Genomic DNA, 27,585 nt, shown 5'->3' with positions numbered 1-27,585 from the left:
CCAGTTGTATAATGTTATTTGTATTATTAGTATTATTAATTATTTGCATATTTATATTTGTTTTAATAAAAACAAGCTTATATTTGTCTACCTGTTGGGTTATGGATCATATGGGGGATAGGACGTGTGTTTGGATATAACTTTATTCGTTTGCTGGAAATTAGAACTGAATTTAAAAAATAGCTTTAAAACTAATTTTTGCACTTAACAAACAAAATAAATATATGGGCTGATAGATGTCTTCAGTGGGATATGTACAACACCGGTTCCTTATCTACAAAGGTGAACGTGTAAAGACTAAAGGTAAAGTAAAGAGGCTGAATGGAGGAGGCTTGTTCTCTATCTTTGCGCTGCAGATGGTTTGCTTAACTGTTTTCTCTCTCAGTTTTTCTACTTACAAAGTCGACTATGTAAACAGTTAATGTGCCATGGCGCAACACAACTGACTCTAAAAAGTGAATGCACTGCAAAAAATGCTTTTCTTACTTAGATTTTCTGTCTGGTTTCTAGTCCAAATATCTAAAAATTCTCAAATCAAGAAACATTATCTAGACAAGCAAAACATAGTATTGTTTTAAAAAATGAAATGCCAAAATTAAGTGAGTTTTTCCTTAAAACAAGCAAGCACAATAATCTGCCAATGGGGTAAGCAAATTAATCTTGTTTTTCCTTTTGACATAAGATTGTTTAGCTAACCCCAATGGCAGATTATTTTACTTGTTTTAGGGAAAAACTCACCTAATTTTGGCATATTTTTTCTTAAAACAAGACAAAATCTGGTGCATTATATATTGTCGGGAAAAAAATTTCGCGAATATTGTGCAGCCCCTCTTGATGTTTGTGGTCATACAGTACAATCTTCCAACCATCAGAATTTACACCATGTTGAATGAAAAAGTTAGATGAACTGTGTGTCTTTTTTTTTACCTTTAACTTCAGCATAAATACTTTTTGTATTACTATATGACTAGTTTCAGAGCACATACAGAACTTACCAACCTACTGAGCCACCTGAGATGATGAGAAGACAACTTTCAAAATATTTCTGGCCACAGAACTGAGTCTACTAAACCTTCAAGAGCTTGAGTTTTTTGGAAGAGAAATGCTTTTAGCAATGACTCACAAGCAATGTGAAGACTAGCTTCTCTGCTGAGAATAGTCCCGAAAGAGTTGGAGGCCAGACATTGGTAAATACCAGCATCCTCTTCTTTATTGAGCTGGCTGATTCGAAGGTTTCCTCCGGAGATGCTGTATCGAGAACCAGGCTGAGGAGAAATGAAGCTGTCATTCATTTTCCACCTGTAAAACACACAGGGGGATGTTAGTGAATGGAGAGTTTGGAAAAGTAGAAAATATTTTTTTTCCCTCTTTCTAAGCATAACATAGCCAGGTTTACTTCATAGTTATTCATAATACAGTATACAGGTTATTTTGAAAGCTTGGCACAGGATAAACTATATTAAAATGCATCTGCAATTTTTATTTCATAATTCTGAATTGTAGTTTTGCAACAGTGAAATTATGAATCAAACTTAAAGACATTTCTTCTCAGAATTGTCAGCTGTAAAATATGAAATCTGAGAAAACTTTGAGGTAAAACACTAAACTGAATTATGAAAAAAAAAACTTAATCTGCTAACAATTCCTGAGTTTGCTATAGTTGACTGAAATAAAGTGGAACAGAAATCTTAAATTAAAATGAAATAAAAAAAAAAACATATGAAATAAATTTTGAAAGTAAATTAAATCCTGATTTTTATCTCAAAGTTATAACAAGAATGAACTACTTTTAGGATAGAAATGGTGTAGTATGCTCCAAGTGGTTGTAAACAATTTATTTGCTCTGTTATTTTAAACAAACAAATTGGTGATAGTTGATAACCTGCAAAAACTTGTCACTTGATCAATATGGATAGTTCATTCCTCAAAAGCAAGTATTTCAGTCAATGAAGGTGTCCTGACATAAAAAGTCCTGACACCATTGTCTATAAACAAGATAGTCATATGGCTTTGTCATATTTTGATTATTACAGTTTACTCTGTACATTTTATCCAGTGAAAAAAAATAAAAAAATGTTGTGACACTTCCTAAAAAATGCTAAAGACAGCACTATATACTATTTGCACAGTCATTTGAAAACTACAGAAAAATTAGACATCACTGTATTTGGTGAGTTATCTTAGTACAAGACACTGAATATGTATGTTTCACATTTTACTGCATTTGCACTTCGCAAATCTAATTTATTATCAGCATTGTGCAAAAGAATAAAAAACTTTTATAAACACCAAACATAAACTCCCTTTGAGTTGAGCTGTGCACAACTATAAACAATATTGCAGTACATATCGGAACTGAACCTACAATATACATAGGTCTGTAAATCATTCATGAAATTGTTCAATTTAGAAGACATTTTCAGGATTTTTTTAAAAATAAAATTTTGACAACTAGTTCAACCTTTTTATATGTAATGACTCAAGTAATGATATGAGGACTATTAGTTTTATATGGAATGACTATTCAGCATTCACAAGTTTGTTTTTTTAAATTTGACTGAGATGACATAAGCAAATGATAACGTTATATAAAAGCAGAGAGTTGTGGGAAAGCAATTGATGCTGATGTCTAGAAGCATTTGCAATTTGTTGAAAGGATTAAGAAACTGCTACTATGATGTGCACAAATAACTAATTGTTTTGAGAAATACATTAACTGTTGTGCAAATGTAAATACTGTTGGAAGAAATGCATCAAAGCAACTGAGACAAAGGGCCCTATCATACACCCGGCGCAATGTGGCGCAAGGCGCGGCGCAATACTCTTTTGCTACTTTTAGCTTGGCGCAAGGGTCATTTTGAGGTGTTGCGCCACGCTGTTTAAATAGCAAATGCATTTGCGCTCAAATGTGCGCCCATAGGCGTTCTGGTCAAAAAAAGCAGGCGTGTTTTGGCGCATTGCTATTTTGAGAAACTGTAAATAGTCTGATCTTTTGACCAGAACAAAGTCGGTCTATTGTCTGGCGCAAAGTGCGCCTGGCTTACACACTACAAACAAGATGCAGAGCAATACGCAAATATCTTTACATATGAAAAATATATAATATCTTAAGGATTATTTATATGTATAAATGATTAAAATATTACAAAACATATCAATTTCTAGCCTACATGAAGATTTAAAAACCACTGCCTTACTTTCTTCATCTCGGGAGGCTTTTTCAGTTCATTCAATTTGCTTTTGTATAATGTTATTATTATTAGCTGTATTATTTATTATATCCATATTTATATTTGTTTTATTAAAAACAAGCTTAGATTTGTCCACCTGTCAAATTTTAGACCATATGGGGCATGGCAGGTGTATTTGGAAAAGCTCAGTATTTTGACCACACTTGGTTATTATTGTTCATTTATTCGTTTGCTAGAAATTAGAACTGAATTTTAGAACTGAAAAACAAATCTTTGCGCTTAACAAACGAAATTAATTATTTATAGGCTAATTTATGTCTGTGCGTAAAGGTTTCCCTATCCACGAGAGCAAAAGCGAAAGTGAACTTAATTTACGTCAAAATGCGCTTATGGCGCGACGCAGCTGGCTCTTAAAGGGAATGGGAGATGAGGCTCTAATTAGTTTAATCTCAAAACCCACCTATACTGTAACTCATTAAGAAAATAAACTCAACCCTTTTAGACCATGCGCCATAGCGCAAAGCAGATTTTCCCGTCCTTAAATTAGCAAAAATGCGTTCTGACACGCCCTGAAAGCGTTTGCGCCCTGCATTGTGCGCTCTGCGCAATACATAAAATGTATTGATCATTATGTGAGCCACATTGCTCAAAATTACTAGTTTTTTTTTTCACCATGACAGTCAAGCCTGAAAAAAATCTGACATTTGTTTAGAAGAGTCAATAGTACATAGAAAAAACTGAACATTTGTATTTATATAGTACATTTGTATTTGTAAAAATGTATTACAAGTAGAATGTAATCTTACTTGCCCAATTACATTGTAAATTTAAATTATTTCAAATAAATACTACAAAATAAACATCTATGAAAAAAACAAATCTTGCTAGACATCCTGTCATTCTTGTAGGTCAGGTCAGAGATTACACTTCTTCCAATTGCTTCTCCACAAGCACGTTGCTGCAGTTTAGGATTGTGGACGTTCTCCTTTCTCAGAAAAAAGTAGCGACTGTGCTGTGGGCAATATACACATACAGTACAGTAGTCAACACTGGATCAAAGTGAATCAAAATAAATAAGTAAATAATAAATAATTAACTAAATACCACTATTACTACTACTTAATAAAGAATTCATATACTGTTTTGAGGGTGATGGCTTACACAATCAAAAATGATTGAGAAGTTGAAAAGAGTTTGACAATTTAAATGAAATTCAACTTATCAGTTTTGATCAACAAGCCATATGCAAATATTTTTGTCCAAACTACAAACAACATTTTTACCTACTGTTTGCACACATGTGCCAAAGCATTTACACTTCATCTTCACTTCATTACACTTCACATTTACAAAATCAATAAGAAATGCCACTCTAAGAGAATAAGCTAATTGTTCAGAGATCTAAAATTGTTTAGAAAAATACAAATTTCTATCAAGAATTGAGCTAAAGCAATTGAGAGAAACTGTAATATGTTTATAACGTTAATCTTAAGTCATCCCAGATGTGAGCTGTTTTCTTGTTGTTGTTTAAGTTTTGCAACTTTACAAATAAACAAAATCTAATTGATGCCACAAACTTTATTTAATCAAATAGTAAATAGGTGCTGCATGAAAAAGGCACAGAGGCTTTAAAGCAGAAGCTCTTTTCTAACAGATCGATGTCCTGGTCCAGTCAACCTTAGCACATCAGAGACCACAAAACCCCAGAGACGCACATGAGTTCAGAGGCTGCAAAAGCCTCGCCTTTACGTCACCACAAAATGAATCAATAGATTCAAGTAACATAATCACTACTTTTCCTCATTATTAAATCGTAATCACTGAAAAAAAACAGACCCCTCTGTCAATATGGCATACAAATGGAAACAAATGAGTCTACTCTGCGAATAATAGAGCAAATTAAGGTCATTTAATTGACGAGTCAGAGAAAATGGAGAAGGGCACAACTGTTTCCATCTAAGGTAAATGTGGACAAAGATGTGATCCATGTCAATTTCCTTTCTGAGTATATCTACAATGGAGATCAAAATTATACAAATAAAAACCTGAAGACACCCTCACAAAGTCACATTTTACTCCAACAAACTAAAGGTAACATCTTCGACCTTTCCATATTGATAGAAATCTGCATCGTGCCTCACAGGATAATGCATAAGACTTGAGTGAGATGTATTTGCATGAACAGTCCACTATTTGCTCTGTCTGTCTGTCACTCAGATTCAATGACGTACAGTCAAGCCAAAAATTATTCATTATCCTGGCAAATTCTGACTATTATTTACCCTGCAAGATATTTATTGACAGGAAATGGCACATTTGTCTCCCAAAAGATAAGATGATGTACAAGAGGCATCACTGTGGAAGGCATCACTGTGATGTCTGACGTTTTATTTACATTTGAACAAAAATGGTGTCCAAATTTTCATTCATTCATTTTCGTTTTGGCTTAGTCCCTTTGATTAATCTGGGGTCATCACAGCGGAATGAACCGTTAACTTTTCCAGCAAATGTTTTATGCAGCTGGTGCCCTTTCAGCAGCAACCCATCACTGGGAAACACCCTTTCACTCTCATTCACACACATACACTATGGAAAATTTAGCTTACCCAATTCAATGATACCAATTGTCTTTGGACTGTGGGGAAAAAAGCGGAGCACCAGGAGGAAACCCACGTAAACAGAGAAAATATATAAACTCTTTTGAATATATATTTAAAGGAATAGATTCCTTTGCATATCTTAAAAAGAAACTCTCTGAATATGAATTATCTAAATATATTATATTTTAAATACATTGAGTATGTTTTTCAATCTCTAATGGAGAGTAAAAGCCCAAACAGTGCATTTTTCATTCATCTTCATCCAAATGCTGAGAAAATGTTACAATGTATTATTTATCCGCTGAACAGAAGTACATGGTCCAAGGGCAAAATTAAAGTGTCAAGCATTTCAACGTGTGCACTTTGATTATTATTTTTTTATGTACTGTAGACAGGCGTAAGAGCTTTAAACTAGTGAATTTTCCTTTGAAATGCACTTGTAAAAACGTTTTTGATGTGGCCACATAATAATATAGAGATTTATATACAAATGTTTGGAGTAGGCATTTTGATATATAAGGCAGCATTTATTTGATCAACATCACAATAAAAACAATTACTAATGTGATATATTATAAAGTTTAATTTTAAACATTTAATTTAAAACATAGTAGCAATCTACAGTATGCTACTAATTTGCTAAAATAACCTAAATGTAGGCTAAAAAAGCTACAGCTACAACAAGTCCTTAAACATGCTAGCAACTTGTTAAAATATACTAGCAGCAATGGCATGTTTCAAAACATGTAAAAAAAATGATATTTTTAATTTGTTTAAATATACAAAAAATGTGCTACAGCATTCTACAAATGTCACGAAAAGGAATATTATGAATCTTGCTACAGTGGCAATTTGCTAAAATGCTAGTAACAGGTATGTAATGTGCTAAAATGCTAACAATGATATTGATGTGCTAATACATGTTAACATCATACTAAATTGTCATTTTATCCACATTATCCATTTGATCTGGAAAACCTCTGGTTAATACAATAATTTTCTGTTATCCAAACAATAACTATTTAAAACATTTTAAAGGTCCCATGAAATTAAAATAAAGTTTTTATTTGTTAGTATCAGTATTGCTAATTTTAAGATATCTTTAAGCTAGTGTGCTCCAAAATAGTGACAAAATTTGCATTGACAAGATATAAAACTGATATAAACATATAAAGGAAGTAGTTTGTCACTTCCGCCTACATGGAGCAAAGTTTTGTTCCAAGTTACCTCATACCTCAGGTTATCATCAAATCTTGACCAATCAAATGCTCTTCACAGGACCTTTAAAAACATATTCTGGACCCCCATTCTGCATTCAGAATTGCCTAAATCCTCCATGGCATAGATTCAACAAGGTACTGGAAATATTCTCAGAGATTTTGGTCCATATTGACATGGCATTACGCAGTTGTTGCACATCCATGATGCGAATCTCCTGCTTCATCATATCCCAAATGTGCTCTATTGGATTGAGTTCTGGTGACTGCGGAGGCCATTTGAGTACAGTAAACTCATTTTCATGTTCCAGAAACCAGTCTGAGATGATTCTGAAAGTAGTCTTTAGAAGATGGGTATATGGTCATAAAGGGATGAACATGGTCAGCAATAATACTCAGGAAGGCTGTGGCGTTGACACAATGCTCAACTGGTGCTAATAGGCCCAAAGTGTGCCAAGAAAGTATCCTTCACACCATTACACCACCACCAGCAGTCTAAACCATTGATTCAAGGCATGAATCCAAGCTTTCATGTTGTTGATGCCAAATTCTGACCCTACCATCCGAATGTTGCAGCAGAAATCGAGACTCATCAGACCAGGCAACGTTTTTCTAATCTTCTGTTGTCCAATTTTGATGAGCCTGTGCCAATTGTAGCCTCAGTTTCCTGTTCTTAACTGACAGGAGTGGCACCTGGTGTGGTCCTCTGCTGCTGTAGTCCATCCGCCTCAAGGTTGGATGTGTTGTGCGTTCAGAAATGCTATTCTGCTTTTCTCGGTTGTTCTGAGTATTTATTAAGTTACTGGTACCTTTCTATCAACTCGAACCAGTCTGGCCATTCTCCTCTGACCTCTGGCATCAACAAGGCATTAGCACCCACTGAACTGCCGCTCCATGGATATTTTCTCTTTTTCAGAACATTCTATGTAAACCCTTGAGATGTTTGTGCACAAAAATCCCAGTAAATCAGCAGTTTCTGAAATACTCAGACCTGCCTGTCTGGCACCAACATGCCATGTTCAAACTCACTTAAATCACCTTTCTTCCCCATTCTGATGTTTGATTTTAACTGCAGCAGATCTTCTTGATCATATCTACATGCCTAAATGCATTGAGTTGCTGCCATGTGATTGGCTAATTACACATTTGTGTTAACGAGCAGTTGGACATGTACCTAATAAAGTAGCCGGTGTCTGCAATGTATGTGTGTTATCACGTCTTTATCTATATATCATTTGTGCTGCTGCTCAAAATATATGTCTTATTATTGTCAATGTTGAAAACAGTTGTACTGTTTAATAATGTGTTGATTATGACAAAAAAAAGAGAAAACAACGTAATTTGTTTTCAACTGAATAAATCCTTGCTGAATAATAAAAGAAACATCTTAGTGACACAACTGTTACAGGCTAAATACTCTCTGACTGTAGAAACTTAAATGAGATTGCATTTAATGTTTTATACATCAACAGTGCAATTAAAATAAAATGAAATTCACTTAAAACAGAAAGATCAAGACTTAATCCAAAGAACAATAGGGAGTCAAAGAAAGAGAACAGCCAAGAGAAGTGGCTGAAGAAAATAGCTTTGCAAAGAGAAATTAAATCCAATTAGACTCAGCATGGGTCCACACTCTAAATAAATAAATAAATAAAACAGAAAGACCAAACCAGCTGAGACTAGTTCAGACTGCTTTTGACTCAAGATGAGTCAAATCAAGGACTGCGGCGACAATATAAAGGTCTCGGTAATAGCGGCAATGGAGAGCTCCTCTCTTTGATAAATTAATGTGTCCTTGGCAGTCTGAAAAAAAGAGTCCCTGTCATGTTAGAAATACCCAACATGTGCTCGGCACTCAGTAAAAAAAAAAAAAAACTTCCAAGGTCTCAACTCAGTTCAAGCTTAGATTGAATAGACTAATCAAGTATGGATTGTCTATTCCTTGTTGCCAATGACAGAAAAAAGAGCTCAATTAAAGCTTGTCTTGGATTTTTTTATTCCAAAACCCGTGTACACTGGGATCTCACCTGTAGGACGGGGGCGGACGTCCCTGCGCTTCACAGCTGAAGGTGACCTCCCGGCTGGGCTCATTAAGATGGAGAGGGAATACAATACTTCCAGGCTGTTTGGTGAAAACTGGCCTCAGAGGACCGCTGCCGTCTAAAGGTGAGGAGGAGAAGAACACAATTACACTGCTAGTCAATCCTAACACTACATTCACACTAGTGCATTTTCGTTTTACACAGCATTTTAGATCCGTGCCCATGATCTTATAGCATATGTACGTAGATGTCTATTTGATGTATGTGTTTTCATCTGGAATATCAATTTGTTACAAGAGCATTAGCTAAAATATCATCCAAAAACTACTTTTGGGTTTTAAAAGGAGATTCTGTCACAATTTACTCACCTTTTACTTGTAACAAACAAGCTAGACTTTATTTGTTCTGTTAAACACATAAGAAAATATTTTGAAAAATATTTAACCACTGATTTCCATAGTATTTGCTTTTTTTTTGTTTTTTACTAGAGGAGTCAATGGTTACAGTTTTTAGCTTTTTTTTTCAAAATAGCTTCCTTAGTGTTCAACCGAATAAAGATACTCATAAAGGTCTGAAATTACTTGAGGATGAGTAAAAAATGAGTTTTCATTTAGAGGTGAACTATACCTTTAAATTGACGCTTAGAAGATGTGTATGATTCAGATTTTTTGGATATTTTCTGTTTTCAACCTTTCACGTTATCTGAATTTGGAACTCATCGCTATTTAAGATTTTAGGATTCAAATACTTCATGCTTATCATGTGACTTATATTCTCATTATCATATGTGTAAAAACATGTATTTTGTCATTTAAACAGCTTAATAATGATCATTTTATATGATGTATGACTGGTGATGGGCACCATCATGTTAGTTTGGACTGCAATGAAGAGATTGGTACTGCTGGATTTACAACATATAAATTCATCAACTTCCCCCAAAATATTTGAAAGCAAGTGGCTGTTTAACTAAGATAAGGTAAAATAAACATTCCACTCACCTAAGCACTGCATGTCTGATGCGATTAACTCATTTATGTTCAAAAATAACTATAAGTGGCAAAGACACTCTACCAAAACCCAACTATTATGTTTTGCTAGTACAGTGCTCAGAATACACCCCATTTTGAAATTTTATATTTGAATCTATTTCTCAGTAAACATAGGCTATGTATTGGGGTGCATTTAAACAAAACAGATTTATTAAATAGAAATATTTATTAAAATAATATTTTAGTCACCAAACATCTTTAGAAATTGAAAGATAATAGTCTAATAACCCAGATAGCATACGAATGTGGGCCACTTTAGGCAGTTACGCGTCACTGGTAGTATTACTTCGGCCCAGACAAAATTAATGTGAGCTTGAAGTGGCCCACCTGTACAATGGCAAAGACTCAAATTCATATATGAGCCATTTAAGGTAAATATTTGGCACTTCTGGCAAAATGTAATCTGACTGTGAGCCTAATATGGCCCATGTGGAAAATCATACATTTGGCGCAAATGATGAAAACAAATGTGGGTCACAGTTGGCAAAATTGTGGCACAGTCATTTAAGGGTAATCTGGGTCTAAATCTAAAGTGGCTCACACATGCAAGTGCAAATGTAGCCTAGTTATCTTAAAACATATGTGGGCCAATGTTGGCAAATATTTGGCACAGTAAGCTCTGGGTATTGCGGCTGTGAGCCTAATGTGGCCCAGAAAAAATATGGCAAATGTGGCTCAGTTATTTTAAAACATATATGGGCCACTTTTGGCAAATAATCAGCACAGTAAAGTCTGGCTAATGCAGTCATTAGCCTATAGTGGCCCAGAGAAGATATGGCAGATGTGGCCTAGTTATCTTAAAACATATGTGGGCCACTTTTGACAAATATTCAACACAGAAAGCTATGGCTAAGGTGAATTTGAGCCTAGAGTAGCCCAAAGAAGATATGGCAAATGTGGTCCAGTTATCCTAAAACAAACGTGGGCCACTTTTGGTAAATCTTTGACACAGTTAACCCTGGCTAATGTGGCTGTGAGCCTAAAGCAGCCCAGAAAAGATTAGGCAAACGTGGCCCAGTTATCTTAAAACGTATGTGGACCATATAAACTAAAGTCACCATCATGGAAAAAAGTCTTTGCTTTAGTTGGGCTCAAAGCCCTGAATCTCTTAATATAAGTTTGCTTTTGGGCTGCTGTAACTTTGTTGTTAAGTGAGGCACAACCTGTGATGTAATAATATAATTCACTGATGTTAACCAATGTTTAAGCCATTATTAAAATAACCGTAATAACATGCTTGCATATGCCAAGGAATTATGATGGTTTATAAGCTAAACAAATTCTATGATTCAACTTCTGCTCACAGAGACATCAATAATCAGCGTGTGGACTTCAACAACGGTGACAATTAACAAAATGAACAACACTCATAAACATCACAAACAGGATATTAAAAGTGACAAAATCAACAATGTCAACATAAACAGCGGAATCAAGAGCAAATAATGAAAACTGGAGCATCCATAAGCTATAGAATGTATTCATACTGCAAAGCATACTGGGGTTTTTGTACTTTGCCACACCCAGCAAGTGTAAGGTGTAGGCCAGATCTGGGCTACAATAAAAGCAAATTGTGGCCCAGAAAAGGGTCAGTTCAGGGTAATTTTGTTGAATTCTGGCTGAAATGTGGTATTGCTTTTGCGTATTTGTGGCCCAGATGTGACAAATAGGAGCAGACAGCCCTAGAGCCATCATTCTATTCAGTATGTGGTCCAGATGTAAGTGTTTGGTGTGGGCTGGATCTGGGATAAAAGCAAACTGTAGCCCAGAATAGGGTCAGTTCTGATTCACTTGGTTGAATTCTGGCTGATATGTGATATTGCTATGACTTAATTGTGGCCCAGATCTAGCAAACATGAGTGGACCGCCTAAGTGCCATCATTCCATGCGACATGTGGGCCGGATGTAAGTATCTGGTGTGGGCCGGATTTGAGCAACATGAATTTTGCTAGCTGGGAATAGCCTGAATAGTTTTCTGTTTTATTTTTTTAAGACCTGTTCACACATTATGCCTTAACAATAATTTACTAGCAATTTTTCAGAAAAGTGTGTATGGGTAAAAGGGGCTATTGTGGCATTTTAAAATAAATAATACATAGATATGCTTTGTTTATGTACAATATTATGCGTATGTGTACATCACATAAATAAAAAAAGAACATTTGATAATTGGGGCTTGATGAATCAGGAAAACATACCCAGTAATCCAGAAAACCCAATCATAAACCATAAACCCAATCATATATTTATGTTATCAAATTCATGTCTTCATGTCTTAATTTTAAAACCTTTTGGTCTGTCTACATTAAAATGCAATTCCAGAGTTTTTAAAAATAAATTTCACAACAAATTTTTAGCATGCCTTTTTAGAAAGAAGAATTTGTAAACATATCTGTTTACAGGATGAAAGCCTGCCTGTTATTCAATAACAGAATAAATTTGGCAGTATCAAGGAAATATTAAAAACACTTGATTGTTGTTGGATGCTAGCGGTATGCTGAACATTCAAGATGCTAACAGCTCAGACCTCAAAAAATAAAAAAAAAGGACAGAAAGTTTGAGCTGTGTTGAGACAGTAAATTAATTTACATACTGTATTCTGCTCATCCACCAGCTTTGTTTGCAATACAGTCTCAGAAAAAAAAGCTTATTCAATTTTCAAGAAACACATGGTGAGCTGCTAAGCTCACTAATGTGATTTTGTCGAACCAAATTCGCTAACTTGGAGGAAAGTAGCTTAATTGTGTATATCGTGTAAACACTTAAAAGCCGAAAAATTTTGTGGTTTATTATTCCCCTTAATTACATGTTGATGGTTTGCACAAACCACTTATCTTGTCTTATTAAACACAAATGGCCTTCAGGAAGATGAGACATCCACTAAACAATGAGCAGGATGGAGAGTTTTTACGCAAATGTGAATGGAATTTGCATAATCTAAAACTCACTGTATGACGATTAACACGACATAAAGCTTAATGCTTCTGCGCTGTTTACAAAACTGAAAGAAGCTAAGCTTGTTTTGCTTAAAAATATGATGAACTACATTTAAATAACATCTGCACTGAAATTATTCCACAAGTCTTGCTGAATCTGCTGTTAGATCAGGAAATATTACATGGCAGTTTTTTTTTATTATATAAAATTAAGAATTAATATTAGTTATTTTACTATTAAAAGAAACACATAAACAGCTCTTACCTAGACACATTTTCTTTGGTGACAGTGAGGTTACATTTTTTTTATTACTGCACTAATTATCACATACTGACATTTGAGAAAAAAAAAATGTTTGCTAATCCTAAAGTTAACTCCAGTATTTGCTAATGCATTATTTAATGAATTGACAATGAAGTTTTTAACAGACTATAAACTCTGTAACCTGCTGTCATGATCACCAGCGATCTAACCCTCATAGATTGCTGGAGAACCTTTACTTTCACACAAACTACAATTCTGCCACCATAAAGATCTACAAATCCTGTCATGCATCACTCACACACACACACACACACACACACACACACACACACACACACACACACACACACACACACACACACACACGCACACACACACACGCACACACACACACACACACACACACACACACACCTGTACCTGTTTTCTGTTGATTAAACAAACGCACTCACGGCTGAGATCTGCTCATGAACTGATTAGTTGGACTATTTATATCACATATAAACACAGACTTTGCTAAGTTTTGTTATACTGTTTGTGACATTACACTGTGGTTTTCATTGTCTAGCCAAGCCCGGTTTTGACTCTTTGCCTTGTTCTCTCGTTTTAATTCCTTGCTGCCTATACTGTACAATCGCCTGTTTATTGACCACAATTCTGGATTCCCTGCATGCATCTGTTTGTCCCTGTTTTGACTATTGCTTGCTTGATCATTCTCCAAAAAAACCTGCATTTGGACCCTCAACTCTGTTGGCAGTGTTCCTCATAGTACACTTACCAACTGTACTGCAGATGTCACCAGTTAACCCACTCAATGCATTTTTTTTTCAACACATCTCATAATTTCTCAAATATTAACCTATACCAAATGATTGATATTTCAGTTTATAGTAATAGCACCAGAATTAATACATATACTATGAAAGTGAAAAAAATGAAGTGTAAGATCAATTTATTTAAAAATGAAATTATCAAAATAAAACATTTTTGAATACTTTTTTCAAGTTTTCCATAAAAATTTTCAGATTCTTATTTAATGTTTTCTTTTCTTTTCTTTTCCTTTCTTTTCTTTTCTTTTCTTTTCTTTTCTTTTCTTTTCTTTTCTTTTCTTTTATTTTTACAATAAAACCAAAATCAAGTGTTAGTAAAGTAACAGTATTATGTTTTTTTTTTTTTATGTAAACCAACACTGCTGTGTGTGTAAACCACTATTTAAAACAGTCATTATTTAAATGACTATCTGTCATTATTTATAACAGTCAAAATATTGCAATCCGTTTGATAGAGCAGGCAGTTAAAGGAATAATTATCAAACTACAGATAAAATCACTATTCAAACACACACAGCTGAATCACTGCAATCGCTTTATTAAAAATATACAGTATTTCAAAATTAAACATGGCTGTTAAATGCTCAGACCTAGAGTTTTTTCTACTGTAAATACATAAAAAAATTAATTTTTAAATGCAATATGCATTTCTAAAAACTAAATTTGCTTTGACAGCTTTAATTAAATAAGATTTTCTCACTGTACATGTTTTTGAACCTTCAGATTCCAGATTTCATAGTTTTATCTTGCAAAACACTGTCATCCTATTCATATTACCTGATTTATTCAGCTTTGTGGTGATATAATGAAATTAAAAGACTTATAAATGTTTTTGTCATCCAGAATCGCTTTTTTATTATGAAAAGTGTGCTTACAAATTACAATTTAACTCTAAGCAAATATTGAAGCTCAAAAAGAAGGATTCATTTCTATACCAACATACAGTAACTCCTTCAGAAAATCTCTGTCTGAAATCTGAAGCAGCAGACAGGCACTCATAGCCCATTTTTCACCTGCACTTAAGGGAACTAATTTCTGTGTAAACCATCCTCTTGAGAAATTACTTCATGTTAAGCACATGCTGCTGGCCCGTTTATTTACTCTTTGCAGATATCAAGTTCCAAAGGGGTGCAAACTGAATTAATGCATCTGAAATTTTAAAATGAACATTTCTTCCCCCACTACACCAGAAATGCTAAATTGGTCTATCTAGTGTTCAATTAACATCTCACTAACTCATAAGAGGTGGAGTTCATTGTGATTCTGGGTGATAATAGAGCACAGAAGAGCTCTCAGTGGAGGTGTCTGAAATCTATTGAATGGGGAATTGACTGCACCCGGGCTAATTTCAATCTCACTGTCAACAAGGGCTTTCACTCTTAAATGCAATAAGAAACATGAGAAGATGAAAAGATGAGAGTGAGAGCAAATGATAAAGTGATACTTCACAACCATAATATTGACTCAGGTTTCCAATTAGCTGCTACAATCCCTTCTACTGTTTAGTTCATTCATATTTCCCACAGCCCAGCCTCCTTACATTGGATTACTATAGGTTTTTATTTTTATTCCAAAAAATGCATCCTATGTTAAATCTTTCAGGAATAACAGCTTCACTTAACATCGTTTTCTAATACAACAACAGTTTTCCATTAATTTATGGTTGTCATTGTTATTGTTCACTTATTTTTTTAAAACAAATATGAAAATGACAGCAATGAAATGTTGAAAAGAGTTGTGTTATTAAGGTTTATAAATCTGGTGAATCTGTTTCTTTTTGACAAAAACAATGCAGAATTTAACAGTCAGAGATTGTCTCTTCAAAAGGTCTTTTTTCAAATACATGTTTAAATGTCAAACATATTTACCAAATGTTCCTGAACCAATGTAAATAAATGAAGTGAAAATCCTGCAGGAGGTTTTGATCGTTTTTATTTTATTAGATAATTTTCTGTTCTGTCTTATTAATGGCTATAATAAAATTTTACAATTGTGATAGTGCAAGTACGTATATTATTGTTACAATATATTACAATTACCAGTGATCTAGCCTGTTCAGATAGCTGGAGAACAACACATATGCCACTTAAATGAACTATGACTCCCACCATACATCTCAGCCACACCAGTTCCTGATTCCCCTGATCTCACACACACACACACACACACACACCTGGAAGCTCATGATGGACTAATCAGATGGACCACATAAACAGCACGCACACACACACACACACACACACACAAACATACTTTGCTGAGTCTTGTTCACTTCTCCTGTTTTTTGACATTTGTTTTGCTTAATTATTTATGCTGTTTTGCCATTATTTTATATTATATTATATTATATTATATTATATTATATTATATTATATTATATTATATTATATTATATTATATTATATTATATTATTGCTTGAGAAATTAACCATTGATCCATATGGGTATAATATTGAAGCCAAACAAAACATGGTATTAAAAACACTCAAAGCTCGTTAAAAAATTAAAGAAGATTTATTAAAAATGTCTTTGCAAGAAATAATCTAATAGAAGTTCTTCTCAGACCAAGGTAATTCTAACAGTATATAACAAATAAAAGTAGAAAACTTCTATTGGCTTGGGAAGACTAGATGAGACAGAACAAGATACTCAGGGTACCGATTAGGGGGTTGCTTGATCCCATTTGCTGAGGCAAGTGCCCCAGTAAAAACTGAGCATGTGCACAGAAAGAAACCATATTCGCACCTCACGCATCGCTCCTGCTTGACGCTGACACTCTGCTCTGCTCCCGGTGTTGTGAACTGATTGTCCTGGTTGTGAACATTCATGCCGAAAACATAGCTGTGGCGCTCATTTTTAGCGGTCTATGGAATTTCATTCTAATAATATTCATGCAAAAGATTTCTTAAATCATCTTAGCATCACTGCAGTTGTGTCTTTAAACTGTTTCCCACTTACATTTAGAATTCATTCATTTTCTTGTCGGGTTAGTCCCTTTATTAATCCAAGGTCACCACAGCGGAATGAACCGCCAACTCATCCAGCAAGTTTTTACGCAGCGAATGCCCTCCCAGCCGCAACCCATCCCTGGGAAACATCCACACACACACTCTTACACTATGGACAATTTAGCCTACCCAATTCACCTGTACCGCATGTCTTTGGACTGTGGGGGAAACCAGAGCACCCGGAGGAAACCCACGCGAAGGCAGGGAGAACATGCAAACTCCACACAGAAACGCCAGCTGAGCTGAGGTTCGAACCAGCCACTCAGCGACCTTCTTGCTGTGAGGCGACAGCACTACCTACTGCACCACTGCCTCCCCACATTTAGAATTAATTTCTGTTATTTATTTAGAATAATAAATGCATAATAGCAATAATACTGTTATTTATTTATAATTATATATAATTTTTTTGGAGGGGGAGCTGTGCCCTAGTAGAGCTTTATGTCTAACGCCCCTGGTACAGACTCAAAAACCAAGTGAAAGATCAAGGTACAGGTGACCTGGGTGACACTAACCAGGACACATGAGAAAGAACAAAAGCAGAGGTGAACACATAGCTAGAAGGGATACAGCTATGGCTGAAAGTTAGCAAGTATTATTTAAAATTACTTATAAAATTGTGATTTGTTAATGTCTACCCATACCCCAACCCTAAACCTACCCCTCAGTAATAGTCCTCAAAAAAATTGCTATATTGATATAATGATGCACAGCATGTCTAAGTATCTGCAGATGTAGCAATTCTAAACACACTTTTTATAACGTTTTAAAAAATACTAAACTTTCAGCTGCACAAATAAATAGTTTTTGTTAGTTGTCATCTTTCTGGTTAATCACGTTCACTCTCATGAAAAGTCAATACCAACTAAGATATATCATTGGCTGTTTGTTAATGATGTTCACTACAAGAACTCAAAGATCAAAGCTTGAATTAACAAAGATAGTTCATGATCAGCTTTAAGGTCCCAACAAAGCCTGACTGGGTTGGATTAGTTTTGTCAACCCAAAAGTTGTGTTTATATATTCGTTGTTGTCAACCAATTACATTTGGTTTCTCGACTCTGCTTGTAAAGGCACAGATATGGCCTATGTTTCCTTAACAAATACTATTCAGAATATTCCATATTCTATTCTAAAACATTAAATCACTTTCAGAAAGCTAGCACATATTTAAATCTCATATATAAGTCACCACACTAATAGTTTTGATTTAAAGTAGGCTATTTATTAGGAAATAAAAAACAACATCCTCCTAAATATACTGTAAAATTTTTAATTAGTCTATAGTTTTTTTTTTTACTTTTTTTTTTGTTTTTGTTTTTTGTTCAAATTCAAACCACTGCAGAAATGTTCTAGCATATAGGCTTAATACAGTATGTATACATTTTTAAATAAATAATGTAACCTCTCTGTGTTTGCTTTCACAAGCTTTGAAGACGCAACATAGATTCTGCTTTCCATAGGTTACCGACAGATTTCATCATGATCCACGACTGCATCCAAAATGGCATAAATGATTTCAAAGTGCACAACGATAGGGAGCGCAATTGTCAATATGAAGAGTGCTTAAACTGATGGATTTGGTAAACAATGGATTTGGGAAACACCAAATCAAAAAACTATGTTTGTAATGAAAGAATTTGTGACCAAAGTTGATCAAGGACAAGAAGTTTACAATTAAATCTTTCTCAGGGATTTATTAATAAGCAAAGCAAAAATAAAATTTTCATTTTAATTTACTTCTTTAAAGGTTAATTATGTAGGATTGAACTAGGTATTGCAGTCTAAATTTAAAAATATTGTAGGTTTTTTTTTTACCTGACACTTCCTCCAACAGCGCAGGTTGCCTGATTGACGTCACTAACGAAGTGACCCTACTTGATGGTCGAGTCTTAAAATGTGCTGCTATGCTAATTTGTAAGAAACTACCTAATGTGGATTTTTATAACTCTCAGTCTGCATCTTATGTGTTTTTCCATCAAGGCCACTCGGGTGCTGAAATATATTTGGGTAAACTGGCAGTAGACAGAGTTACAAAGACCAAAACAAAGATAGACAATTTTGAGAAGAGAACAAACATTTTCAAAGGAGAATATCTGAATTCAGCATAGTTTTTCATGTTCACGTTCACTTAGCATGTTTCTTAAATATCTACAAACAAATGAAGGTATAGCTATGCTTTAGAAGAGTCAATAGAGTAGAATAATATATGAAATAGTGGATGAGGGTATAGGGGGAGATTCAGATGAAGCCACTATCTTGAAAACTGTCATGATATGTAAATTTGTATAAACATATGGCAATCTTCCTGAAAACAACCCCTTGATCAAAATGGCAAAAGATCATGTTAAATCATTTGTGTGTAACTTAATTTATATTCATGCTCTGAGCATCTACTGTACCATTTCATGACGTTCCAAACTCCCACCGTCCTTTCTGCTTTTCAAACTCAAGTGACGCCCATGGGATTAGTAGATATACACTGTTAAAAATTGTCCCGTTAAAAAACAGTAAAATACTGGCAGCTGCAGTTGCCAGCAATGTACTGTTATTTTACAGTATGTTGCTGTAAAAATACATGGACTACATTGATTTACACAATACTCAAGTGAACTCATTTTGCTCACTGAAAGCAACTGCCTCAACTTGGTCAACTGCTGAATGAGTTTATGAAGTAATGTGCTATATATGCTTAGAAGCATACTTATAATGATAACTTATTTTAGTTAATTAGAAAAGTTCGGTTTAACTCTAATGTCTTATTTTTTACAACAGCACACATACATGTAAATCTGGAATCACCAGAGAGATTCTGACTGCATCAGCCACTAAACAGCCGCTATCTTTAAATAGAGAAACATGCAGAATAACATCAGCAGTTCATTGTTCATCTTTAACTCATACACTAGCTCTACTCTCCTCCACAACGGTGACACACAGAAGAAATTAGCTTCAGGTTTTACAGTAAAATACTGTTTTTCCTTGATTTAACAGTAATCTACTGGCAGCTGTGGTTGCCAGCAATATACTGTTTTTTTACAGTCTACTTCCGTTGTGTAAATTAACAGTATATTACTGTTAAAATACATTTTTACACTGCGTTTTTACCTCTCACACCTTTAACCCTTTAAACCCCAGAGCCTATACTTCAGTTTTAATTGAAGTGTCCACACTACTGAGTGTTCAAGAAACATGGAGCAAAGCTGAAGTAAATTCATTAATTAACTGACTAATTAAATGATAATTGAGGATTAACAATGAACAAATGAAGAAATACTGAAGGGAAAAAACAAGAACAGAACATACAAAACTTTAGTCACAGCTTTATAATGAAATAACCTGAAGAACAACAAATGATTAAATCATTTAAATGATCAGCAGATGATTAAACAACTCTACAAACATCATCACCAGCTACGCTTATTACTTAATACATGTATTTTTGTATAACATCTACTAAAGTTCTTCTTGAGAAAAAGTTAAAGTTTTACGTCACCATCATGGGGAACAGAGTTTGCTTTAGTTGGGCTCTTAGCCCTGTCATTTTTAACATTTATTTATCTTGGCTGCTGCAATTGTTAAGAACTTTGTTTAAAAAGCTCCTTTGTTGAGGCAAGCCAGCCAAAAACCTAAATAAGATCTGGTGATGTTCATGTTGCTATTAAATGGCAGAGTCTGTTCTCATTTAGTATTATAAAATGTACTGCTCCTATTCAATGTTAAATCTATTGTTTTACATTATATGTATATATATTGCAATGATTTCTGGAAGTTTTTAAGAATATCTCGGATAATAACACTGCTCTATGGTGTAAATCGCACTCAAAGAGACATCAATAATCATAATATGAACCTCAATAATGGTGACAATAAATTTAACAAAATTAACAGTTTAACTCACAAACAGGCAACTGAAAGTCTAAACATAAACAACAGCAGAATCAAACACAAATAAAGAAAACCGTTAGACCATTATACAACATTTATTTATACCGCAATGCATGCTGGGATATTTGTACAGTGCCACTCCCAGCATGCATTGCAGCATGAAACATTTGAGATGTTACCATTGTTGAGATACAAGGTCAGATTCATGAGGTCTGGGTGTGTATTTGTCATAACTGAACTGTTTTTGTATGTTATTTCTTAACTGTTAAGTAATTTCAGAGGTATCTTTTCTGTTTCCACTTCTCATTAAATTAATACCTGCAACTAAGCATAAAATCTATTGCATGAGGCTCTTCATCCAGATTTATACCAAAACATTTATCAGAACTAATTTCAGATAAATAGACTTCTCTATTTATTGATTTCCCAACTTTATTGCTATAGTAAAAACGTTTTGTAAACTCTGTATTACAGCAGTTGGAAAGTCTTCTTAAATGAGTTCAAGGGTGAAGAACCCAACTAAATCAGCCCCTCACTCCATTACGGTGACACAAAAAACACCTTAATTTCTGTTGGATCTCAATGAGAATTGTATGGACGTCAAATCAGTCAGTAATAAGTGTGTCTGCTGTTGTTTGTGGAGTTGTTTAATGATCCTCTGCTGAGACTGAAGGTGTTTTATTTTATTTTATTTTATTTAATGTTGTAACTCAAGTCACTGTTTGTGTTTCTTGTTTATTTTCTTCAGTAATTGTAATTATTAGCAGCAGGTGTTCATCAGTGTCTGAATTCACTCATTAGTGTTCATTAAAACTGTCAGGTGAACTATATTAGTTAACTAGTGTATGAAATAGTGAACAAGGACACAAAGCGTGATTTCAAACACAGACTTCAAAACATCGAATCTGAACTCTGTTAGCTCACAGTTTTCTGCAGTTGGTTACTTTCTCGAAAACAAAAATGTTACCCAGAAAGCACTGTTTTTAACAGAATATTACTGTTTTAGTGAAAAAACATTATTTTATCGTAGAATCTGACCGTTTTTTAACAGCAATTTTTTACAGTGTACTGTGTTATACATGCAGCAGCCAAAAAAACGCCTTATGCAATTGCATGATACACACAGACATGAAAGTCAATCCGCTGAGATGTTATCAAAAGCTACAACACACATTAATTATCAAGTGACTCAGCTTCGCTAAACAAAAAAACATCTCTCATAATGAAGACTCTGGAACACATCAGATGGAGGCGTCAGTATTGACACTCCACTAAAGCATCTGTCTGGATCTGATCAAGCTGTTCCAAACCAATTTTCAGCTAAAAGAGATATCCACACCAAAATCTGGAACCAAAAGAGATGTGGCATATGTAAATAAAGACAAGAGCAAGAGAGACTTGAGGTTGAGCTCAAGGCTGATGCAAACCTTAGAAACGCGGATTTCTATCATACCAGGAAATAATGCTGCAATTAAGGTTATGTTTGCCAGAGGACAAAAGGACGGAACTGTCTGTTGCAGAAACACCATGTAATTACAAGCTTTCGGTGAGGCTGAAAAATATTACAAGATGCTATTAAAATATTGATGGGGAGTAATCTGAAACCGTGTCGTCGCCTACGGGTTTGACGTTAAGTTTTCGGTGGAGGGCTTTACCAGTGCTGCGATTTCTGTCAACAGACCGCAGCTGTCCAAAGAGACACACTGTCGCCGAGAAATTATCTATCCCTGTTCGGCACAGAATACTAACAAGAGCTTTACAACACAAAGCCTGGCTCGGTGGAACGGGAGGTCATTATGGAGGAAGTTTCAGAAAGCAGGTCTCTCTCTCTTTCTCTATCTCTCTACCTGAGGGGAGAATTTATATGGCAGTTCAGAGCCCCGGAGCAGCACCGGGGCTGGAGGGGAAAGCCAAGGAGCAATTTGGAGGCCCAAATAAAAACTAATCTCAAATTCAATACCATCTGACAAGCCGATGAATTCGGCCAGCTTACCTCAGCATGAATATCCAGGCACAGACAGCGTGTGCAGGACGAGGGAGGGAGGGAGGGACGGGGGTTTAGACGTTTGTGTGTGCCCTCCAATCCATTTGATTCTGATTCAAGGGTTTTATTCATCAGATGAAAAAGCCAATTTTGGTAGGTTAAAAACACACCTGCACACAACAAATGCACACTGAACAGGCCCTGAGGCTCTGAATGTAGAGAAGCGTAAACTTGAGGAATTAAATGTGCTGTGCATTTAAGCTAACTCTGCTGTTAACTGTAAAAAGCGTAAAGAAAATGATGCAATAATAACAACAATTGTATGCTTCTTTTGGTCATATAATCCAAATACACCCCAAAATTAAACAATTCTGAGTGTTAGACCTTAATGTATGTCAGTGTGTTGAATTTTTTTTTTTAGCTTAAATTATGCTTAAAGACATAGTGATAAAGACTTCAAAGGCAAATTGTTTGTTAAATGGATCACCCCCCCCCCCAAAAAAAAAAAAATTCTGTTATCATTTATTTACCATTCACTCACAGTTTAATCCTGTTTGTGTTTATTTGAAGAATGTTGAAAACCCATAACCATTGATGTCCATATTATTCGTTTTCTTACTATGGAAGTCAATGCCTGCAGGATTTCATCTTTGTTCAACAAATCTTCCTCTGTGAATTACAAGAGGGTCAGTAAATAGTGAGTCAATTAAATGTGTGGGTTAACTAAACGCTAAACCTTTTACAGTACCGTGGAGCTTTTTTTCTGAAATAATAGCACACTAACCATTTTTTCTTCTGATATAAGGGTAGGTATTGAATCATCTGATAAAAAATGGACTAATGAATTTTGAGTAATTTTTTTGGTCCCACTTTATATTAATTGGCCTTAACTAATATGTACTTACATAGGAGCTAATAGTTTGTTACAATGTACTTATTGTGTAAATACATGTATTTACTGTGTACTTCAGCTTGATTAAATACATGTATGTAACTACATCTGTAATTACCTTCTGTAATTACATTTGTAAATACACTGTTGACCATCCCTTACACAATAACCTACCCTTAAACCTACCCATACCACCAAACCTGTCCATAACCCAACCTCTATTCCAACTCACAAGCACCACAAGTGTTTTCAAATACATTATAAACACAGTAAGTACATTGTATTTATTTTTTTGATGTAAGTAACTAGTAGTTAGGGACACTTAATATAAAGTGGGACCATTTTTATTTTTTTTTACATTTTCAGCTGAATTAATCCAATTTTGCCACTTGTCACTGTGTAGCATTTACACATTCAGGTGAGCATGTGAAAGTGGTGCAAGTTCAAGTGTGATTGACTGGAAGCAAAAACTAATTTCCATATTCATGGTTTCGCGAATATGAAATAAGGCAAGAGTGCAGTGTATAGCAAGCCATTTTAAAGCATGAAGAAATTATTTTGGGACACAATGTAGAAAAAAAGGCTAAATATCTAAGATTTTTTTAAATGAACACATTACATTATATATTCATATTTGTTATAAGTTAATAAAAACACAAAAATTCATTGTTAGGTCTTGTTAAATCAAAGTGCATTTAATGTTGGCAAATTTGTGGAAAATATAAATGAATTAATGTATTGAATGATTGCGTTTTTTTTTTTTTTATTCAACTTACCTATGGTTATGAATTGCACTTTATTCCTGCTCTTACTAAGTTTGATGTTGAATACAAAGTGGCTTTTATTAACATTTTAGTAGTAGTAATAATAAATAATATATAAAGAGACTTGAATCAAATAGAATATAGTTAAAATATTATTGTCAGTTTGTTACCAGGTTTGTTACCAACACTGGAAATATATCACTTCAAACTATACAAAATTTCAACAAAAATAATTTTTTTTCAAACAACAACAAAAAGAATGATCAAGTTCCCACAATGTAATTGAAAAGCATAAATAAATAAAAAAACAAACGGTTATATACACACTAGTGATGGGGGGATGACGGTTATATTTGTGTAATGCCGGGGAGTAACACTGGCAGTTGTCCAGTAAAAAAAGAAGAGAGTGGATTTCACAGAATGAGAAGATGAGATGCCCAAAATTATGGATCAAGAGCAGGAGTATCGTTCAAACTTTTAATTAGAAGATCAGAGGAAAATCTGCTATCGGTCTGAGCGAGAAACTGTTTGCAAGGAGAATCTTGTGCATTTCTGCAACAAGCGGTGCAAGCGAACATTCATTTAGTGCAGCTGGCTGCGTTTTGGAGGCGAGGTGGAATTGCCCAAATCCAGACACAATAGATGCTCTTCTGTTTTTGCACAGTGCAAAGAAAAAGGCCAAGTAAACATAAAAAACAGTAGCTGCCATTTAGACTGGTGGCACCATTTTTAAAAAAATCTTTTTCCTTTATTTGTAAAAGCTAGAATTTATTATTTTTACTTTCAGATGATTGGGTGCGATTCGGGTGCGGATATATATATATATATATATATATATATATATATATATATATATAGTTAGACATAATTAATACATAATTAATACACTGATATTGTACAGTATGACACATGGTGTAAAATGTCATCTATATAATATAATTTATGACTTTCACACATTTATTCACAGGGTTTTGTCAAGATTGAGTCTTGGGATTTTTTTTGTCTTTTCTCTGCTCTCCGATAAAAATTAATTTGAGAGAAAATTATTCACAAAATGTTATACAATTTATAAAGCACCTAATTCAGTTTTGTTTTAACATGGTGAGAAAGAAGCAGAAGCACATTTTGCATTTAAACTAAATAAATCAGGACCCTAGATGTGCCTGTGCTTTTCTGTGATTGTGTGTTCTGCGTTTCTACTCTTCAATCATAGCACATTTAATCAAGCACAATTACATCCTTGTGTTCATTGTGTTCATCTGCAGTTACAATTACCTGACGCCATATGCTCAAAAGACAGAAATTAAAGCAAACTTTTTAATGCTCTAATTGTTTACAAGTTTTTCCAGCCAGTTTCAAAGAGATGAAGCAGATTAATGCAGTTAGTGCCATTAGCGTGTCTTTTTTTACATCTAGAGGCACTGTGCTGGCAATTAAATCACAAATGTTTTTCAATAATCATTTCTAATGAGTTTGCTTGTAATGTAATTTATATTGGTTGGAGTGAATGAATATAACATTGCTGTAAGATCTGTTACAGCAGTATTGATTATTGTGTTGCTTTTATACTGTGGACAATTAACTCTTGGTTAAAAATACCAATAATGGAAGACTTAATAGACAAAAAACATTTTAGTATAAATACATTTAGTATTAGTTTTCACATAGGCTGTACAGTAGGTCAGTATGGTTCTGAAACAAAAGTCAAAATATGTAAATATAGCCTATGTTTTATCTAGATATGGGTTTATGAGTTGCAATTCATAAATCTTTATATTTGTGCCACAGCTCTTGTGTATAGACAATAAAGCTACACATACATTCATACAAACTTTTAATAAATAGTAGAAGTTACTTAGCGCTGGAACCTATTTATATGACACTAGAATCTTTTGTGATTATTTCTGTAAACAATTCATATCTTGACTAATACAGCTCAGCACAATTAATGGCTATAATTTTATAAGCACTAGCATGTGCATGCAGTATGATTAAGTAGTATCTGATAATAGATGGCAGTGTTGAACAGGCAAGGCTGGTACACTACCAATAAATATACCGTTCAGGTCAGAATTACTAGCCCCATTGAATTATTAGACCCCTGTTTATTTTTCCCCAATTTCTGTTTAACAAAAATAATATTTTTTCAGCAAGTTTTAATAACTTATTTATAATAACAAATTTATTTTATCTTTGCCATGATGGCAGTAAATAATATTTTACTCTATATTTTTTAAGACACTTCTAGCCTCCAGGAACTAAATTTGACACCCTTGATGGATATTAAATGTTGAATGGCTTTTCTAAAAGCCAATTATAGATTCAATGTGTTTACTAGAGTTAACTAATCTGGGCCGCATTTCTAAAAATCATTGGCAGCCAATAAGGTTGCAAGTTCTGTCATCATAATTATAGTTTAGCAATTAGGAAATTCTCGAATCCATTGTTCCAACAAACATTTGGAAACTTCCTTGCTAACACCTCTTAAGCTGTAGTTAAAAGCAAAGTTCCTGGCTGTGTTCTATTCTGAGTTATCCCCCTATGCCCTAATCCAAAACATCCCATCATCTACTTTGAAGGATTAATTAAAGAAGCTTAAAATCATCTCTTTCACATGCAATTTATTTAAGTTATTTTTAACAGTTTAATTTTAACAAACATCAGAATGAAAACTGTGCTCCTTTATATAGTGTACTATATAACATAACAAAACAAAAGACATATGATTTACAAGGATTTCTGAACCTAAATGTAATTATGGCAAAAATACATAAATACATATACAATACAAATGCATACAAATACATAAAAGTATATACACCATTATTTGACCATACACCATTATTTGTCAGATTTATAGGCAGTATGAGATTAGCCTACGTGCTAAGGTTGCTACATGCTTTAGGTTGGGTTCTG

General features: G+C 34.2%; 2 protein-coding genes across 3 annotated transcripts in view; both read right to left on the bottom strand.

Annotated features, from left to right (window-relative positions):
- Positions 1-27,585, bottom strand: part of LOC147831238 (uncharacterized) — a 650,544-nt gene that overhangs the window by 261,670 nt on the left and 361,289 nt on the right. The gene's annotated exons all lie outside the window — the stretch shown is intronic.
- The window catches only part of cntn3a.1 (contactin 3a, tandem duplicate 1), a 193,199-nt gene that overhangs the window by 136,676 nt on the left and 28,938 nt on the right, over positions 1-27,585 (bottom strand). For both annotated transcript variants that reach the window (XM_087306666.1, XM_087306667.1), the window contains exons 3-4: positions 9,036-9,168; positions 1,124-1,299 (exon numbers count right to left, since the gene is read on the bottom strand). In XM_087306666.1, the coding sequence (XP_087162792.1) occupies positions 1,124-1,299; positions 9,036-9,168 (309 nt within the window). The remainder of the gene's footprint in view (positions 1-1,123; positions 1,300-9,035; positions 9,169-27,585) is intronic.

This window comes from Danio rerio, chromosome 23 (genome assembly GCF_052040795.2).
Source record: "Danio rerio strain M-AB ecotype USA chromosome 23, GRCz13ab, whole genome shotgun sequence".
NCBI lineage: Eukaryota > Metazoa > Chordata > Actinopteri > Cypriniformes > Danionidae > Danio > Danio rerio.
The sequence above is the reverse complement of the archived record's forward strand: the minus strand, read 5'-3'. Positions and strand labels throughout refer to the sequence as shown.